The sequence below is a fragment of the Suncus etruscus genome, chromosome 5 (genome assembly GCF_024139225.1).
Source record: "Suncus etruscus isolate mSunEtr1 chromosome 5, mSunEtr1.pri.cur, whole genome shotgun sequence".
Classification (NCBI taxonomy): Eukaryota; Metazoa; Chordata; class Mammalia; order Eulipotyphla; family Soricidae; genus Suncus; species Suncus etruscus.
The window spans coordinates 76374881-76389563 of NC_064852.1; the positions used below are offsets into that span (position 1 = coordinate 76374881).

The 14683-nt window shown below is 42.9% G+C and overlaps 1 protein-coding gene and 1 pseudogene across 1 annotated transcript in view; one reads left to right on the forward strand and one right to left on the reverse strand.

Annotated features, from left to right (window-relative positions):
• Positions 1–13432, reverse strand: part of CD302 (CD302 molecule) — a 33323-nt gene extending 19891 nt beyond the window's left edge. The window contains exons 1-2 of the mRNA XM_049772863.1: positions 13361–13432; positions 12945–13248 (exon numbers count right to left, since the gene is read on the reverse strand). Of these exons, the coding sequence (XP_049628820.1) occupies positions 12945–13248; positions 13361–13432 (376 nt within the window). The remainder of the gene's footprint in view (positions 1–12944; positions 13249–13360) is intronic.
• Positions 282–3723, forward strand: LOC126009362 (cyclin-dependent kinase 5-like; annotated as a pseudogene).
• Positions 13433–14683: the final 1251 nt, after the last annotated feature.

Consider the following 14683-nt stretch of genomic DNA (forward strand, 5'->3'; position numbering starts at 1 on the left):
AATTGGCATGGCTAATGTGACCCTTAGTGAGCACTAAAACCTAACTTGTAAATTTTTTTTTGTTTTTTTGTTTTTTGTTTTTGGGCCACACCCATTTGACGCTCAGGGGTTACTCCTGGCTATGCGCTCAGAAATCGCTCCTGGCTTGGGGGACCATATGGGACGCCGGGGGATCGAACCGCGGTCCGTCCTAGGCTAGCGCAGGCAAGGCAGGCACCTTACCTCTAGCGCCACCGCCCGGCCCCCTAACTTGTAAATTTTGACTAAGATCTGACAAAGACATGCAAGCACTGAAACTAAAGGAGTGCAAACCTGCATACACAGTCTCACTACAAGCACCACAAGCTGATGTACAAGCCCCAGGACATGCCCCAACTAAAACTAAAAGTCCCTCAGTCAAAGGTACATTTGCAATCCCTGCTCATAGCAACAACATCTAAGAGATGGGAAGTGAGAAGGAAAAAAAAATATCAAGGATTTATGACACTTTGCATATGTTGGAATTACTTTTCTATCAACGTGTGCTCACTTCAAGCCTGTGCTTTATATATTGGTAATTATTACAATATTTGAAGCAGTTTCCATTAATATTATATCTGATCATTTTACTATATCTGTTAGATAAATGTCTTTAAAACTCTGGTTAAAGTTGACATGCCAACTTCCTCCCAAGAATCACAAATGTTTGTAATGATGGGGAAACATTTTAAGATTTTAAATTCAGATTCATCAGATGAACCATTTTTTGTTGTAATTATGATCCTATAAAACAAAAATAACACTTGTATGTAAAAAGGAAGTAATAGACTTTGCCCTTGGCTGCATAATGAATGCTGGTCAATAACAGTGAATGTAACATTTATCTTGCACATCTTCATTAGGGCTCTTGGGTGGATCAGGTGCATTTTGGACAAACAGTAATATTTTGAAATAAATCTTTATTTTCCCCCTAAACAGAGTTTCTCGACAACAGGCTTAGCTCGCCATGTTCCAAATATGGGCTGTCATCCAGAGTTGTCCTTGTACTAGAGAACAGACAAGGTGAATTTAGCATATTCCCTTCACAGAAATCTAGGACCCAAGGATTCAGAACGTAAATAAGCAACAGCTTCAACAGCTTACACCAGCTGCATAAACCTCAAAGAAAATCAGTTCGTCTTCTGAAGCTTTGAAACTCTGCACTAACTACTCTTCCCAGTGAAAGTTCTGGTGCCAATTTCCAATGGAAAAATTCTTTCATCTGTTTTGAAAATCTGTGACTTGTAGCCACCTTCATCAGTGAGATGGGCTAGAATTTCTTACAATCCTTCTGGCACCACAGGGTCCAGCATTGGTAAAAGTCATCCTTGGGCTCCCAAGCACAGCTAGGAGCTGTGCTTACTATTTTTAAATTACTTTTAAATGTATAATCCAAGAACAGGGAAGAAAACAAATTGCTGCAATATGACTTTTCAAATAAGTTCATTTTGAACTTACTTGAAAGTAGTCGTAATTGGTCCCTGCCACACTGTCCCCCTGGACCTCTCTGTGGCCACAGACCATCCAGTACCTACAGAGGTAACTTCACTGCAGGGCTCTGCTAGGAGCCCCGGCACCATAAGATTTCTTTAGGGCAGGGGTCCTCAAACATCTTAAGAAAGGGGCCCACTTCACTGTCCCTCAGTCTGTTGGAGAGCTGAACTACAGTTTAAAAAAGTTAATGAACAAATTCCTATGCACACTGCACATATCTTATTTTGAAGTAAAAACAAAATGGGAACAAACACAATCTTTTAAATACATAACAGGTAAAGTTAAATCGCCAAACTTATCAGTATTTTCAGTGAGAACTATGAGCCTGCTTTTGGTTGGCTGTAGTTTGAGGAACACTGCCTGAGACTGAGAGGAAGAGTCAAGAGACAGAAATGGGGAGTCTAGAGTTCAGCACATTCCACACCTGGGCACTGCCAACCGAGGCAAAAACACCCAGAGAGCTGGATAAATGTCCGGCAGGTCACATGTGGGCCGTAGTTTGAGGACCCCTGCTTTAGAGGGATATTCAGAGGACTAAACTGTGAACTAATCTTCTGTCCCCAAGCAGGGTTAACTTGGCAACTCCCCTGGCTTCCTGCTCTAGACCAATTACCTGGTTGAGGTACAAGCGACTCGCTCTGTCCCTCTGGATGTGTCAGGATTGTGGGCTTCCTGCTCTCAGCTTTGGTCCAACGTTGAAGAATGTTGACAGTGAGGGGGCATTTTTTGGTTGTTTGGGGGCTACACCTGGTTGTGCTCAGGGGACCAAGGCGGTTCTGGGGATTTTAACTGGGGTAGGACAGAATACAAGTCAAGCGCCTTCCCCCTGTGCTATTGCTCTAGAGTTAGGAGTCAATTTATAAGGCTTTGGGGTTCATGTTCTGAATCAAGGATAGCAAATTCCAGCTTCAGAATCACCAGTACCTTCTATCCTAGGCTTTGGATGGAAAGTCTGGATGCTGGAATATGGCTTAGCAGCCTTGGCCTCAGCTCCACTGTCCTTTTGGGCTTTGGGAACCCACGTTCCACCCAGGTGCATAGAAGACTCAGGGTGCTGCTCCTTGGGAGACAATGAGGATGAGGCTTCTAGGCAGCTCTAAACACAGGACTTGTGGCTCTTCTGAACCCTCCTTGCCCCCACCTCCAGGAAGCTCAGGAAACATATCCTGCTGGTCCTCCAACCAAGCCTATCAGCTCCTGTCATCACAGAGATGGGCGGGCTGCAAGACCTTCCACCAGATGCTCCCGGCAGAGAAGGTGGGAGGAACCAGATCTTGCGATATTTGGGGGTGGAGGGAGAGCAGAAATAAAATTGGCTGCTTGCTCAAACAAACAAAAACAAAGAGGAAGTCTTAGAATGCAGGGCCCACAGGTGTCCCCGTAGCCGCCACAATACAGAAAAAGAAAAATTGGAAATAATTAGGGAAGGCACCTAGGTAAGTGTTCAAAGACCCATGAGGTTGTAGCTCTGAAATGGGTGCGACTAGACGGCGATCACAAAGGGGTGCTGAGTTCACCGCCCTTGAAATTTACCTCTTCATAGAGCTGAAGCACAAGAACATCATTAGGCTTCCTAAGGGCCTGCATAGCGACAAGAAGCTAATTCTGGTATTTGAGTTATGCGACCAGGACTTTTAAGTATTTTGACAGTTGCAATGGTGGCCTAGATCCGGAAATTGTAATGCCCTTCCTCTTTTAAAGGCCTGGGATTCTGTTACAGTTTCAGGGACCTGAAACCCCAGAAACTGCTCATAAACAGGAACGGGAAGCTGAAAAGAGCTGATTTTGGCTTGCCTTGAATCTCTGGTATCCCTGGACGCTGTTAATCTGCCTACGTGATCACGTTGGATACCGCCTACTGGATATTCTCTTTGGGACCAAGCTGTACTTCTTGTCCATTGACAAAACATCAGGCGCTGCATCTTTGCAGGGCTGGCCAACGCAGGGCAGCCCTATTCCTGACAATGACATGGAAGAACAGTTGACTGTTGGGCACCTCCCCTGAGGAGCAATGGCCCATCAAGACAAAGCTGCCAGAGGGTAAGCCCTACACATGTACCAGGCCACGGTGTCAGTAGTGAATGTTATCCCAAGCTCAATTCCGCAAGAAGGACCTGCTGGCAGAACCTCCTCAAGGGCAACCTAGTGCAATTTGTCTCAGTAGAGGAGGCCCTGTAGCACTCCTACTTGTCCAATCTCTGCCCTTGCTAGTTTCTAGGGCCTGGTCTTTTCAGCTCAGAGCACTGAGTTTCATCTGTGCTGGGGGGCAGTGGAGGGCCCTGTACATGCCCTTTGATCCCTCCTGAACCTTATTTAATTTTTATAAATTGGCTTCTCTCCCACACAGACACCAAAATACTCATCAAAGGTGGTTCTTTGAGATAGTTCGTGCACGTACACACACACATCCAGATGTTCTGCTCTTTAGCACTGGCTAGAGGGACATCTCTATCACTATTGTTGTCTCCTTTTTGTTTATTTTTAAAGAAACCCATCATTTGTATGAGCACTGTATTTTATTGTTAACATATGAAAAAGAAGGTCCCCTTAGACCTTGATTTCATTGGCTGAATGGTGAAATAAAGGAAGCTTACAGAATTTCAGTAATTTTGCATTTTCTTTTAGGACTGTCTCTGTTGAGGAACTCATAAGAACTTTGGCCTAGTTTTATTGTTAAGTTTTGTATATAAGACACTTTCTATTTTTTTATTTTTGGTTTTTGGGTTATACCTGGCAGCGCTCAGGGGTTACTCCTGACCTATGCTCAGAAATTGCTCTTTGCTGGCTTGGGGGACAATACGGGATGCCGGGATTCGAACCAATGACCTTCTGCATGAAAGGCAAACGCCTTACCTCCATGCTATCTCTCTGGCCCCATAAGACAAATTTTATATAAATACAAATAGTGATATCTTATTAGAAGGATCAGAATTTAACAGCTTAATGTTTTGTTTGTTTTGGGGCCACACCTGGCAATAATTGGGGGTTACTCCTGACTTTACACTCAGAAATTATTCGTGGCAGGTGTGGGGGACCATATGCTATGCTGGGAATTGAACCCTAGTTGGCCTTAATAACAGTTTAATTTAATTTCCTCAAATTGACTAAGCTCTATTCTGAGCTCCATGTCCATTGCTCCCATTCAAGGGATCATGTGGTATAGTGAAAAACATTCACTCCATCCCATTTTACTATCCCTACAGTCATTAACTTCAGGTTTTTGCTGGATTTGGTTCCCAAAAGCCCATAGTGTCTCCTGAGCACTACCAGTAGTAATTCCTTATGAAAGAGCCAGAAGTAATCCCAAAAGTGTGGCTCCAAAATTATTTTCAAAAGGCTTAATGATTGCTAAGTTAATAAAAATATATCAAGCCTAATATCCTAAGGCCTGGGAGACTTGAGTTTCATCCAGACTATCACAAGTTTCCTTGAACACCACAGAGAGAGTTGGTGTAACCCCTGAGTATCATTGAGTTTGGCCCCTAAACTAATAAAATTATTTCTTTATGATGTTTTATCAGTAGATGTTCAGAGTGTACAGCTAATTTATAGACCTATATGCTAGGGGGTGAGGCCACATAGCCTAGAGGAAAGAGGAATGAGTTGAAAAAGTCCTGAGACAGGAACTATACAAGAGCACAAAATCTAGAGGTGTTCAGGAGGTTTCCTAAAGTCTCAGTTCAGGGATTATAATTTCTTTTTACGTTATGGTTCTTTGTCTCTGACTCTATTTCTGTCTCTTTTTCTTTCCCATGGTCTATTTTCTAAAAACAAACAAACAAACAAAAATATTCTTTTAGCTACACCCAGTGATACTCTAGGGGTTACTGCTGGCTCTGTGCTCAGGAATTACCCCCAGCAGAGCTTAAGTGTACCCTATGGGATGCAAGGTATCAAACCCAGGTTGGCAGATACCTTCCCCACTGTCTCTTGGATCCAGTACTTTTTTGAAATAGAGAGACAAGAGGACGCTGCAGTCCTCTTGATGGCAAACAACCACAGGGATAAATACTCAGAGAAAATGTCAAATAAAAAACAAGATCTAGAGTATGAGAATAGGCTTGCCAATTTTGATTACTTATTATATTTATTGTTTTGTACCACAGCCAGCAGTCAGGGTATACTCCTGACTCTCTACTCACTCAGCAATAACTTCTGGATGAGTGCAGGAAACTGTATGGGGTATGGGGTACTGGAGATTAAAACCGTGTCAGCTGCATGCAAAGTAAATGCCCTATATGCTTACTATCTGTCCAGGTCCCCTAAGGTTGAAATTTTAGAGTGCTGTCTTAGAAAGATCTAATTATAAAGGTGATATATAAAAAGAAATATGAATGAGCTGAAGGACAAAATCCACATGGGTATCTGGATATCTAGGTCATAGGGAGTAAGCAGCAAACCACAAGCCTTGAGATATATATGAGAAGTAGGATGATAAGGGTAATTGAGGCAACTGAGAGAGCACTTTTGAATTATTAAATAAGCAATATAGAGCAAGGCTCCACTTCACCCCCCCAAAAGCTACAATCAAAAAAAGAAATAGAAAAATAGACCACTGAAGGTAGGGCATTTGCCTTGCATGTGGCTGACCCAAAACAGATGAAGGTTTGATCCTTGGCATCCCATATAATCCCCCAAGCCAGGAGTGATTTCTGAGGACAGAGCTAGGAGTAACCCCTGAGTGCCACCAGGTGTGGCCAAAAAACCAAGCCAAAATAAAACAAGAAAACAGACCATTGATTCACTTTTTCAGAACGTGCAACTGCTTTATTCTTAGATGCATTTCAGCTTGCAGTAATTCACCCAATTCAGCACCAAACCTGAGAGAGAGAGAGAGAGAGAGAGAGAGAGAGAGAGAGAGAGAGAGAGAGAGAGAGAGAGAGAGAGAGAGGGAGAGAGAGACAGAGACAGGGAGAGAGAGAAAGAGACAGGGAGAGAGAGACAGAGAGAGAGGGAGTGAGAGAGGGAGAGAGAGACAGAGACAGGGAGAGAGAGACAGAGAGAGACAGAGACAGAGAGAGACAGAGAGAGAACAGCAGCGAGGTGTCTGTGTGTATATATGTCTGTGTGTGTATGTGTGTTCAAGAAATAAAATTTAAGCACTACAGGAGACTAGCTCCCTGGGCACACCCATTAGTGCTCAAAATCCAGTGTATTCTGTGAGAGGATTTGAACCAGGGTTAAGAACACTGCTGCACAGAAGGTCACCACCTTACTGTGTACTGTCTCTTTGACCAAAAGAATTTTGTATGAGAAGAACAGCTCAAAGAGTTCAAATAGCAGTCTACTGGGAAAAAAGTTGTTCATGTGTTTCATGAGCCAAAGGCTAAATCTGGGCCTGGGATGTGATTTTGCAATACAGCATTTGCCTTGCATGTGTGAGGTCCTAAATTCTGTCCTCATGAAAGTTTAAATCTTCTTCAGAGAGCTCTGTATCTTTCCTGTAAATGTGTTATGTTAAACTCTGCCCTTTAAAAATATGGCTATATGTTTCTCAAGTATTAATTTTTTTCTGTAAAAATATATTTCATATATGGGGGAGGAGGGAGATGGGAGGCATTGGTGGTGGTGGTGGGAATGTTGCACAGATGAAGGGGCTGTTTTAGTTTATGACTGAGGCCCAACTGCAAACATGTTTATAATTTTGAAGAATAAAGTATTCTTAAAAAAAAAGAAAATATATTTCAAAACCAAGCTGGAGCAATAGTACAAAGGGGCACTTGCCTTGTACTTAACTGATCCTGGCACCACATTGGTCCCCAAAGTCCCACCAGAAGTGATCTCAAGCACATAGCTAGGAGCAAGCCCTGACTACTGCCAGGTGTTTTCCCCCCAATCCTGCCCACCACGCTTTCTGCAAAGTTATTTTGTTTATTTTTCTTTCCTTTGCAGCAGTCCTGAAAAATAGGTTATTAAAAATGTACCTAAATTGTGCCTTATGGATCTTGTAATTTTAGAATTCCATTAATTTAACACAAGGGACAACTAAGACCCTGATTAAAAATAAACTAAAAGCTTATAATGTTTAATATGGCTCCAAGTTTCCAATAGATCTTCTGCCAGAAATTACCAATAGAATATAGAATAAAATGATCTATCCACAGGAAGGTTTTGTAGTATCCGTCAGTTCTATAAGAACTCTGTTCTCTTATACTTTTTAAGGTACAGCCTAAAAGGAAGTGATCCTGGGAACATACCTGCTCTGAATATTAATTAACACTAAGATTGCATTAAAAAATGTCAGTAATAAGACCTTTGCCCTCTATCATGAAGATTGAAGTAGTGATCATTGATCTTCCCCAGACTCACTGGGCAGGAGAGGGTGGTGAGGTCATGCCTGAGGGAGGGAGTGGCTGTTCCAAGTTCCTGACTAATCTATTATCATAGAATGCAAAAGTTTCCCTAAAGGGCAAGGAAGTTCAGCCACTCTGATACTCCAAACCTTTTCCCCATTCTGTCTCCCAGCCTATCTTCCAAGATGCTCATCTCACCTTTTCCCTAAGCCTTTCCCAGGACTGCATTTTATAGAATAGGAATTCTGCCTTTGTCACTAGGCATCACATGTTTATTTCCTTGTAGAATCAGCCTCCAATTCTGCTTTCAAAATCTAAAACAATCCACAAAATGAATAAAATACTTGCTGTGTGGTATTAAAAACAAACAAACAAACTGGAAAGGGGCCAGAGAAATAGTACAGAGGGCAGAATGTAGTAGACCCAGATTTGATCCTTGGCTTCACCTTGTCCCCTGAGCACAGAGCCAGGCGAGTTGGCAAATATTTGTGGCCCCCAAACAAAAACTCAAACAAACAAAATTGTGGTAATAATTCTATTGCAAACATAGTTTTTAAACACAGATATACTTTCTATGGGGTCTGGGGGTCTCCTAAGCAGTGCTCAGGAGGCTTGGGGACCATTCCTGGTAATATTCAGTCATTAGGTCTGGTAGCTTAGAGCCTGATCAATGCTGCTCAGTTGCAATGCTACTTGGGCCTGTGGTGCCAGGAACCACCAGGGCCACTCTGGGTGCTCAAAGGCTCTGGGGCTTCACCCATATAAGCACATTTTAAAGGTTTGTCAACTATAAAATAAGTCCTAAAATAATATATAGTTATAATTTCACTGGAAAGAATAAACATCTATTAACATCTCAAAATCGGAAAAAACATGTCTGTAATAATTCCTCCAGAAATATAACTGTGCCAATCACAAGTAAAAAAACAATAGGTTAAGATGATGATATAATGCTTTAAATTTAATTATGAAATGAGTTTATGATAGAGTTAAATGTTAATGTTAAAGAATTTATGACTCAATTATTCTCCCCCAATTTTAACAATTATCTAATTTTTGCATTTTTATTATAAATTAGAAACAAGTAAATGCATAAAAACCAAACACCACAAAACAGTAAACTTCTGCTGCATGGGATTTTCTTCAGATAAAGTGACAAGCTAAAAGAAAAAGGAAGAATAAACTATATTAATTCAGATAAAAGTCAATGCTTTTAAGAAGATAAAAAAACTGATGTATGGCCCAGAAAGATAGTATAGGGATTAAAGCACTTGCCTTAAGTGCTGCTGACCCTGGAACAACATAGTCATCTAATAAGGCTGAGAAAGATACCTCAAGCACAGAGCTGAGAGTAGCCCCTGAGCATTGATTGCCATATGTAGCTCCCAAAACAAATAAAGAAAAAAAATCTAAAAAGCACAACAACAACAACAAACCAAAAAGCACATTGATGTGATGGAAAAGCAAATGTGGATATGCAGGAAAGGCATCATAAGGTGATGTGTGAACAAAGATCCAAATGATGTGGTTGGAGGCAGCTCAACTAAAGACGAGGGAAGGGAATAGAAGGAGACAGTGATTTGGGCAGAAGAATCAGTGGGTGGGAGTTAGAGTAAATAAAGGGAGTGGGTGGCAGAAAGTATAAAAGAGACCATATCAGAGAGAGAGAGCCATGGCAATTCAGAATGAGCAACCTGTATTCTGACCCACGTGATGATCACAAGATAAGAAATTACTCTGCACATGCTTCTTATCTCTTATCTCATGGGAAATCACTAACCCAATAAACAGACACACTGATTCTATTACCTATAAAAGCACCATCACAGAAGAGCTTCTTTAAAGGTCTGCTTAAGGAGCCAGATTCAGGCATGTAAAGAATGTTGTGTCACTGTCATTTTCAAAACAATTACTAGGAATAAGATAAAATCACTTACACTACTCAACTCAAAAATAGCAATGCCAAGAGAATAGTAAGAGCAATTCCATTTCAACATTAAATGCACGCTATACAATCCCACAGGAGTTTTTCAGTTCAGATTCTTCCACTCAACTAATTCAGTGAGAACACAGAAAAGTTCTCTCTTGACTTGGCTTTATATCAACAATAATTCTGATATTTTTGTCTGGAAGAGAAATTTTTTTCATCACCTGCCCACAACCTGGAAGAGAATTTAAAAAAATCTGTATTTAAGCACCACGATTACAAACTTGTTCGCAGTTGGGTTTCAGTTAAAGAAAAGAACACCCCCTTTCACCAATGACCCCATTTTCCTCCTTCCCCACCCCCTGCTTGAATTCAAGACAGGCATGCTATTTATCTCACTCATTACCATTGTCATGATAGTTGTTAGTGTAGTTATTTCTCTAACTGCACTCTCTACTCTTTCGTGAGCTTCATATCATGGGCTGGTCCTTCCAGCCCTCATCTCTATTGTCTCTGGGTATTTTTACCATACTATCTTTTATTTTTCTTAAAGCCCTCAGATGAATGAGACTATTCTGTGCCTATCTCTCCCTCTGACTCATTTCACTCAGCATAATAGTTTCCATGTCCATTCATGTATAGAAAATTTCTTGACTTCATTTTTTCCTGACAGCTGCATAGTATTCCACTCATCTGTTGTAGGACATCTGGGTTGTTTCCAGATTCTGGCTATTTTAAATAGTGCTGCTATGAATATAGGTGTGCAGAAGGCATTTTTGTATTTGGGTTTTTGTGTTCTTAGGGTATCTCCCTAGGAGTGGTATAGCTGGATAAAATAGGAGCCCAATTTCCAGATTTTTTTTTTTTTTAGGAATCTCCATATTGTTTTCTATAAAGGCTGGACTATTCCCATCAGCAGTGAATAAGAGTTCCTTTCTCCCCACATCCCTGCCAGCACTGATTGTTCTTATTCTTTGTGATGTGAACCAGTCTCTGTGGTGTGAGATTGTTGTTTTGATTTGCATCTCCCTGATGATTAGTGATGTGGAACATTTTTTCATGTGCCTTTAGGCCATTAGTATTTCTTCTTTGAGGAATTGTCTGTTCATTTCTTCTCCTCATTTTTAGATAAAGTTAGATGTTTCTTTCTTGTTAATTCTGCCATTACCTTGTACATCTTAGATATTAGACTCTTATCTGATGGGTATTGGGTGAATACTTTCTCCCATCCCGTGGGTTTGTATCCTAAACACTATATCCTTTGAGGTTCAGAAGCTTCTCAACTTAATATAGTCCCATTTGTTTAATCTCTGCTTCCATTTGTTTGGACAGTGCTGTTTTCTCCTTTAAGATGCCTTTAGTCTCAATGTCATGGAGTGTTTGACCTACATGTTGTTCTATACACCTTATGGCTTTGGGTCTGATATCAAGGGATTTAAATCTTCTAAAGAAACAGTGGTATAACTACACAATGGAATACTATGCAGCCATTAGGAAAAGTAAAGTTATGAAATTTGCTTATACATGAATGAATATGACACTTTTTATGCCGAGTGAAATGAGTCAGAGGGAGAGGAATAGGGATAGACACAGAATAAATAATCTCACTCATATGCGGTGTAAAAGAAAAGTAAAAGATAGTATGGTGATAATATCCAGACACAATAGAGTTGAGGGCCAGGAGGATCATTCGTAGGAAGCTCGCCACAAAGAGTGAGTTCAGTTAGGGTAGTGAATGGTTCATTGTGACAATGATAGGTGGAACTGATCTCCCTGGACAAGAACTGGGTGCTGAAAGGGGGTAAAGTGATATGCATGGTACCCCATTCAAATAGTGCAAACCACGGAGTCAAAAGGAGAGGAGATTGAGAGCAAGGGGGGGGGAGTGAGAGAGAGAGAGAGAGAGAGAGAGAGAGAGAAAGAGAGAGAGAGAGAGAGAGAGAGAGGCAGAGGGGAGGGTGGGAGGGAAACTGGGAACATTGGGGGCGGGAAAAATAGCAATGGTGAATGATGGCACACATTCTATGACAGAAGCTCAATTATAAACAAGTTTGTAATCAAGGCGCTTAAATAAAGTAATAAAAAATAGAGTGCTGGCCAAACCTCAGCAAGGAGGGCTTCCAGTTAGTTGATAACAGGTTCTGAGCTGTTTACTCTGCTGCTGTCTCCAACACTGAGATCCTTTCTAACATTCCCTTTTAGACTCAAATACCCCAGCCTATCAACAGCCTTTGTGCTCTAAGAGTATAAAATGGCAGTAAATCTCGGGGGCTGTGGGAGAGGAAGTACTCAAGTTCTTACATAATCATTTAATACAACCCCATAACAAATATTTACTGACTTCTTGTTCATTCTTCTCTTTTACTCCTGAAATTATCTTGTCGCAGATTTCTGGTAGGAATATCCCCCACTCCATGCCTCCCAGAATTCCCCACCAACATTTCTGACATGCTTGCATGTTGTTTTCAAACACTCTCCAAACGGAACTGTGTGTTCCCCCCATCCCCCAGAGTCATTTTGGGGAAATGATGGGCTAAGATTCCTGCGTGATTTTATTTTTTTCTCCAGTTATTTCTTACAGAACTGCCCACGGAAAGGGTTTCCAATCACAGGACTTGAGTGAAACCCAAGCTTCGACCCAGGCCTGGCAGGCCGAACTGTTGAACGATTTCAACAACTTGAACACCAACCAAACTGGACAAACAAAACAAGCCCAGAGGAGCCAGAGGAACCCTGAGGAGGGCCTGCTTCTCCCACACCCCCTTCCCTTCCCGCACCCCCACTACGCTGCAACAAGGAGGGGGCAGAAATCACAGCTGTCAACACTTGGCCTGCTTCTCGGGTCAGTCCCAAGGCCCCCTCCCCGCCCCCCGACACTACGTGCCGGGACTCTGAAGTCTGTTCTGCCAAGCAAGTCCCACGGAAGGTGTGGACAAGCCCCAGACGCTAGGGCTCTCCCTAGCCCGGGTGTTGGGGGGTGCATGCTGGAACTTAGCCCCCCAAATACAAGAAGGAGGCTGAGCAAGACACCACCAGGACCCCATGGGGCGTGCGGGTGACAGCGAGATGCCAGGTCTATACGCAACCCCCGGGAGAGGGGCCCTGGACGGAGAGTGCACGCCGGGCGGTGGGCTGCAGCGAGTCCTTCCGTGCCAGGCTCGGGCCGAGGCGGAGGACCGCGGGGGTGGAGGCGGGCTTGGACTGAAGCTTACCCGCGACGACGGCGGCGGCGATGCCGAGCAGCTGCAGCAGGAGCACGGGTCGCCCGGCCCGGGACATGCCGGTGGGAGTCGAGGGGGCAGCGCCTGACAGCCGAGCAGAGCGGGCTCGAACCCTCCCACCGAGCAAGGCGGGGAAGAGCGCGCCGCTGGGAGGAGGGAGAGGGGGCGTCACCCCGAGCCCCACTCGGAACGACGGGATCCTGGGGTCTGGAGCAGTTCTTTGAAGGTTTTGGGAAACTTGTTTGGAACCCAGATAACCCGGCGATTGCAAAAGAGGGCAGAACCTTTCCGGAATCTGCTCTCGAAATCATCGATAAATTAGCAGAAGCTGGAAAGGACTCGAGGCCTGATCTATCCCCTTTCCCTGATGGTCCCTCGAATGTTTTTGTTTCGAACCCGGAATCAACCCAGGACTGCTGGACGACTGAGCTTCCAGGTTCTCCCCAACCTCCCATACCATGGAACTGCCCGCTGCCCATCTTGACCCTTAGGAAAAGTGCTGGCCGCAGTGTCCTTCGGTTTCTGTTGTCTGCTGTTTGGAAAGGCGTTTGGAAGGACTTAATTTGAGCTGTGGAGTTTTGTTGCTTGTTTGGGCATATTGCAGAAGTGATGTGTATTGATAGACCCAGAGAGACCCAAGGTCTGAATGTCACCATTGGCGTCTGTGTCCTCCAGTCTTTAGGGTCTCTTCTTAGCGCTGGCCAGAGACTTTTACAAAGGCTCCTCCCACTGGACTATGTACCTCAAACGACATTTTAATGTTTTTGCCATCAGCTCTGTCCTGTCACCAACCTCTAGAAATGAAACTTGCTCAGCTCTTGGGGAAGAAAGTCTTGCTACCACCCTGAACCTGGACCATAATGTGAATTAGTCTGAGAACATTGGCCTTGCATAGGGAAAGCAGGGGCTGGATCAAAAAAATTTTTCAGAACGCTTTGACTTTTCAAATTATTGTTATTAGAATGAACATCTATTTAAAAACATTGACTTTTTAGTTAACTGTGTAGAGTATCTTTTCTCCATAGTTTAATATGGTTATAGTCTTTTTGGATTCATGTTAGTTTGGGACAATGTTGGGGCCATTCAGAAGTGCTCTGAGTTTATTCCTGATCACTGTTTGCAATGTTCAAAGGACCTTATGGGATGCTGGAGATCAAATCCTCCACACCCTATGTCAGCCACATGTAAGACAAGACAGTACGTGCTGTACTATCTCTCCAGCCTAACCTTTATTATTTTGATGTAGTTACTTTATGATTTTGATGTAGTTGATGTATCGTCAACGCTAAAGTGCCCAAGGCCCTCCATCTTTGTCCTGATGTCACCTCTAGTCCACCTCTTTCTTTCCTCAACCTATACCAACTGGTAATCTCAGAGTTTTGTATTCAAAGGCCAGGGGTTTGAAATAATTTGAGATAGCCTGTCTCTTCTTTTTCTTCTTTATATACCACAGTCAAGTGAGATTATCTAATTTTTGTCCTTCCTCTGCCTTATTTTGCATAGCATGATGTCTTCTTGTCCCATCCAAGGTACAGCAGACAGCAAGGTTTTATCATTTCTTGTTTGTTTGTTTGGTTTTTGGGTTGCACCTGGCAGTGCTCAAGGGTTACTCCTGGCTCTACTCTCAGAAATCGCTCCTGGCAGGCCTGGGGGACCATATGGGATGCTGGGATTCGAACCACCATCCTTCTGCATGCAAGGCAAATGCTCTACCTCCACACTATCTCTCC